Below are 6,000 nucleotides of genomic sequence, written 5' to 3' on the forward strand. Positions count from 1 at the left end.
TCATTCATCTCTAGTGGTGTCCCTGCATTCAGACAGACACACACATCATTGACTTTCTGCACACCTCAGTGACCCTTTGTCTATAGCCTACAATTCTAAGAGCAGAGAAAGATCAATACGCATGATTATAGTAACTGAAATTATGCTTGGGGTTATCTATACAATGCATTAGGATGTATTGATGTCTTGTGACTTACAACCTTTTACTTCATCTTTACTGTCAGTTGTTTGCCTGAGTAAATTTGGCCTAGATATTACATTCTTATTTCTGTGTCACAACCCTGTCTATTTAGTATTCATTCATCGATGCATTGCCTCCTCACATGAAGTAATGCAATGTTTTCATTACAGACATCTTGGGGATGGATCATATGGTATATATGTTGGTGATCCGTCAGTGAATTGCTTGAAGTTAAACTGAAATTAAAATTCAGAAATCAATACGTTTAACCAGAGTTGGTTTTGATTGGTGTATTTACTGTATAATACATAATCTTAATTACCATAAAGATGATTCATTTTAGTGACAGCAGCCACTAGAGTGAGGTTTGCAGTTGTATATTGTTGAATAAAAGTAGATGTTTTGCAGTAGTTGTGCTGGTGGGAGCTACAAAATGTTTGTGATGTCACTTTTATTCCAACCAGCTGTGGGCAATTATACTCAGTCACTGCATTACTCAGTGACTCTGTATGTTGGTTACACTGTGTTTTGCATCATGATTGGACTAATAAATAGAGTGTTGAGGTTACAGGACTTCCTGTTGCCGTTGGTTTTTAAAGAATGGACATATGCTCTCACCATAACTGGACCAAAATGATTAAAAAATGATATCTTATACATACATATAATTGATATACAGCATTTAATGGAAGTTGTTTCATGGCCAGATCAGTGTTTTGAAGGAAAAACATCCAAAAAATGTGGAATATCATTACAAAGTTAACTAATGTTTCATTTTTTAGGCATTAAAACCTAGATCTTGAAAAAACATTATTAATTCTAAAACACCATAAGATAGAGAGCCCTCAATTTCTGTATAGAAGCATTTGTATCAATATGATGATATGATGTATTTTAATGCTGTTTTTGATCATTTAAATGAAATTGGTTGACTATTTTTGGAGCTTCCATGGTATCGTGTATAGTTTAATGTTGGTGGATGACTTTTGAGTACTTGGAGAGGCTTCTCTTTAACTTGTCATTGTAATCAATTGCTGTCAACCACCAATCATTAATCAGGATTGGGAGACGACTACTACCAAGTTTATAAAATGTTTGCTCACCTTTTGAACCCTGATGAAAACCTGCAAAATTAGTCATTTCTTATTGGATTTAGCCATGTTTCAACCTAATCTTGAGGTTTTTTTTTGTTCCTTCTCCGCATGAAGTTTGTTTTTCCCTCCATGTGATTACCCTCTACTTCAAGAGCACCTGTGTTTTTCTTGAGTTTTACATGATGAAGACAGTCCTCAGGCACACCACTTCTATTTTTCACTTCATTAGTCTGTTGCTGTCTTGAATACTAACAATGTTCAAACCTTTTTAAAATGAATTCATCACTTTCTTTGAAATATTGGACATTTTCTAAAAGATTTGTCTGGAAAATTCCTGTGGGAGAGTTTACACCCATCTTCCGAAAATGATGTTTTGTTTAAAAGAGAAACCTGCTCGCTAAAGTGTGTGATCGAGAACGACAGTTTAAATCTGACAGGAGAAAGAAGGAATACTCAGATTAAATGCTCAGCAGAGATGAGGGAAAAGGCTGCTGGACTGAATTTATGGATGATGATGTATGTATGGATGTCAGGAGGTTTGTTCCAGTAGCAATGCAGCACAGACTGGAGGCTGAGAACTGTGGCTCGGACACACAATCCAGGCACAATAATTACACATAGGCACACAAAACTGAAGCCCATGAGCCAGATGATCAATAACCTCTCTCTCAGATTAGTTGGATTTCTGGATTTGAGTACATTATACATGTATTTTAGTCGCTGTGATATTAAAGTGGACAGACAGACAGATCATATTGTGTATATCTTCCAGCCGTCTGTGGCTTTATATTCAATCTTTTTTCTTATTATTACAGTAGAACTGCACAATGTTTGTCGTCATTATTGAGGATGTGCTCATCTTTTATGTATGAACTTTTTTTAAATCACCAGTGGACAAAGCCTTTGTATTCTTTTACAGTGTTTCCAACTTTCTTTTCGATATCTCTGTTACACTGACTCGATTTGATTTCTTTTATACTCATGTTGTTGTTTTTTCTTTCATCTCGTTCTTCATTCTGTTGTTTTTCTCCTTACTCTCTCCGTTCCCCTCCCAACTCTCGTCCCATCTTATGTAATCTTTAGAGCCTTGAAGTGGCTCTCCTGCTGTGCAGCTTAGTCCTGTTCTATAGCAATCTGAGGGACAGTTTCTGATCGGTCGGTTAAAAAAACACTGGTTTAAACTGGAGCATGTGGTAGAGAAATAACCTTTCTCTAATTTTTTAAAATGCTTTGTAGAGTAATAACGCCGATTCCTGATGGCCGAATTAAACTAATGCTTCTCTCAAAAACCATTTACACCAAGTTGCAATGGAAGTCTCATAATGGTAGAAAAATCTGATTCTCTGTACCCCCCCCTCAGACAGCTGAAGCTTGGATTTGTACAATAAGGACACCAAAAGTCAATCTTATTCTACAGTCTGTTTAATTCCAGTTAAAACATTTTTTACTGTAGCTTTGGCAGCATTATTATAGAAAGACGCTGGCAGAGGTCCTTCGGTACAAACTTGGAGACTCTTCCGCAATAGTTGATCTGTTAATAACATTGGAAGCATTTCTGGTTGTGAAAGAGCAAAGCCTAAAATGAGCAATGACATCTTAAGGGAAGATTAGTGGTTTAGTGTAATACATGCTCACTAGCAATTAGTATGCACCAGGCATCACTCTCTCTGGTCTTCTGAGCCTGTCAATTCACATAAATTCTTAAAGTATCTGCTCAGCGGAATAAAGCAAGACATAATTTCCACTCTCGTTTTATTGTATGTTTAGTGTTACAAGGGTCAGCCTCAGCCTTTTGGGGACCCAAGGTGAGATTAAGGGTCCCTGTTACCTCAAACTGGTTCAATCACAAGTTAACCGCTAACAGTAGCTTCCAAGCTATCATTTTGCAACACACACTTTTATTCAGGAGATGGATTCATCGACTCAATCTCGTCTCATAACTGTCTGTAACTCTATATACCCCCAATAGACTTTGCCTCTTTGTTGGCAACCAGGGGTGGATCTAGGAGTTAGCCCAGATCACCAGAGCTATTTATTTATGGTTCACATGCACTGAATTAAATTTTATTCCACTGTATGACTACTGCAAACATAAGTAGTAGTAGTCATTTATTTTGGTCCCTATTAACAATTTTCCATAAACAATGCACATAGAAATATTGCAAGCTAGAAAAAAACCCTGTCTTGGACCAGACAACCAATCAAATGCATTGGGGGCTGCAGTCCCAGAAGAAGTGTTTTGTACATATAATGTATGAAATTGGATTATTACTTTTATCAAATGTTCTATGTTTTCAATGTTTTGATGTCAAATTGAGTTAAATAAATGAATATATAAATGTCTGGTTACTGGTTACACACAGAACTACCATGACAACTGTAGCATCCGAGCTAACTGCTGTTAACATGCTAGATCTAATCAATCACAATAATCGAGTGACCTAGCTTTCTAATTTGGCAGTATATGCTTGGTAGCTTTGTTCCTAACGGGACAATAAGTTCAGACAGTTATTAAAGACCCCCTCCTTACAAGTATTAAGACATATAGAAACACTCTGCTCGAAACAGTAATGTGTACAGAACCCAGGAGGGGCCTTTGAGGGGGGAAAAATCATTTGTGCTTTCTATTTAGTTAATTGTGCTCTGCATTTAACTTTTTTGCCAGTTGGCTGAAAGTCAGCAAGAAAGTGATGAATAGTCAGTTACTGATCCAAGGCAGCCAGGAAGTACATATATTATGTATTATATTCTCCTTAGTACAATCCATGGTGTGTGTGTGTGTGTGTGTTCGTTCTCCCTGTGCCTGCGTGGGTTCAATCCAGGTACTCTGGCTTCCATGCAGATTAAGTTAATTGGTGACTCTAAATTGCACATAGGTGTGAATGTGAGTGTGAATAGGTGTTTGTCTCTATATGTTTCTATATGTGTCCCTGTGATTGACAGAGTGTACCCTGCCTCTCACCCAATGTCAGTTCAACTGAGATTGGCTCCAGCATTCCCACAACCTTCTAGAGGACAAGTAGTATAGAAACTGGATGGATGTATAATACATCTACGTTCAAAACACTGAAATTGAGTTCCCATATTCTATGCTCCATACTATAACTCTGAGATAATACAGCGTTCTGCTAAAAGTATATCCACAGATCTTAGTCCAAGATTAAAATTAAATCAAAGTGATGCACTGTGAGGGTGTATGCTGGATAAGAGAATTGAGAGCATGATTTACCAAATCGTGAGCACGAATTAGCTTTTTTTTCCATTATCCCTCCCAGGTTCCATTAGTGTATGTCTGGGGAAAAAATGACCACATTCAAATCTTTCAAATGACACCTACTCCTTCTCATTAAAAATCTATAAATACGTAATTATATAACTTTAACTGCAGGACACAAGACGTCTCTTTACTAAAGTTCATTCTCAGTGTCTGTGCACTTGAGGATTCAAGTTTCCACATCACTGTTGTATAAGTGAATACTGGACCATGATTGGCTTTCAAACTATGTATGATGGCACAAATCATGCTGATAGGCCCCTCCCTTTAAAAATCTGATTTTCAGTGAGCACACAGAAACTTTCCACGTTGAGCAGATGAAGTTGAAACAAACGCTGCACATGCATCATTCTGCACAGTGAAGCTCAAACATCCAACTTTAAAGTCTGTGTGTGTGTGTGTGGGGGGGGGGGGGGTTAAGAGATGCATTTATAACATCAACTCATTACTTTCTAGGAACCAGTCTTATTTTGTGGAGCTGTTTATACGACTGCAGACGTGTGTTCAATAAAAATCAATGCTGCAAAAAGCTAGTAAGCTACAATATAGTGGATTTAACAAGCAAGTAAGAAGAAAACTACCCTTGTAGAATATTGAGTATATATAAATATACATAAAATACAGCCTATATATCTTCTTCTTTTTTTTCTTTTTTCTTTTTTTTAAAAATCTGCACATATCAGACGGAATAAACAGCAATACCGATATATCTGTGATAGGCCAATTTCGGCCGATAGTATTGGTTGATCGATATATCAGTCGGGCTCTATTTTTTATTATATTTTACATATCCCATTTTTATTTTATTGTACAAATGTGTCCAAATCCATGTGACAATGACTCCTGTGTTTCTCCCACAGCGACCTGTATGACTTCTACCACTACTTCTACATGCTGACCAACGTCCTGTTCTACGTCAGCTCGGCCATCAATCCGATCCTCTACAACCTGGTGTCGGCCAACTACCGTCAGATCTTCTTCTCCACGTTGCGCTACGTCTGCTTGCCCTGCCACCGGACGCCTAGGAGGCACCCCAACGCCCTGACCCGCCACTCCATCAGCATCTCCAGCAACCACACCCTCTCCACCAACATCATCAAAGAGACGGCGTATTGATTGAATTGAACTGCAATGGAATACATTTTTAGTCTTATTATAAAACCCACCTGCTGCCACTTTGTGAATACTGGTCTAACTTCATTAAAGGAAATTCTACTTGGAGACTGTATGATCCAGTGTTGGGGTCACCATCATTGTCATGTGGGGTCATGTGACCAATCTGAGCACTGATTTAATTTCGGATACACATTTTACTATGTGTTACTGTGTGTTGAATGTTTATTAGATACTATCTGAGTTTGTGGAATCACAAAAAAACAAAATATGACGAATATGAATGGAAGAACGACAAAGGGAAGAAAGGATGGACATGAATGGAATCTTTTAAAACA

General features: G+C 37.7%; 1 protein-coding gene across 1 annotated transcript in view; it reads left to right on the forward strand.

Annotated features, from left to right (window-relative positions):
• The window catches only part of ntsr1 (neurotensin receptor 1 (high affinity)), a 61,509-nt gene extending 55,844 nt beyond the window's left edge, over positions 1–5,665 (forward strand). Inside the window, exon 4 of the mRNA XM_062427729.1 lies at positions 5,410–5,665. Coding sequence (XP_062283713.1) covers positions 5,410–5,665 — 256 coding nt within the window. The remainder of the gene's footprint in view (positions 1–5,409) is intronic.
• Positions 5,666–6,000: the final 335 nt, after the last annotated feature.

Source organism: Scomber scombrus, chromosome 10 (assembly GCF_963691925.1).
Source record: "Scomber scombrus chromosome 10, fScoSco1.1, whole genome shotgun sequence".
NCBI lineage: Eukaryota > Metazoa > Chordata > Actinopteri > Scombriformes > Scombridae > Scomber > Scomber scombrus.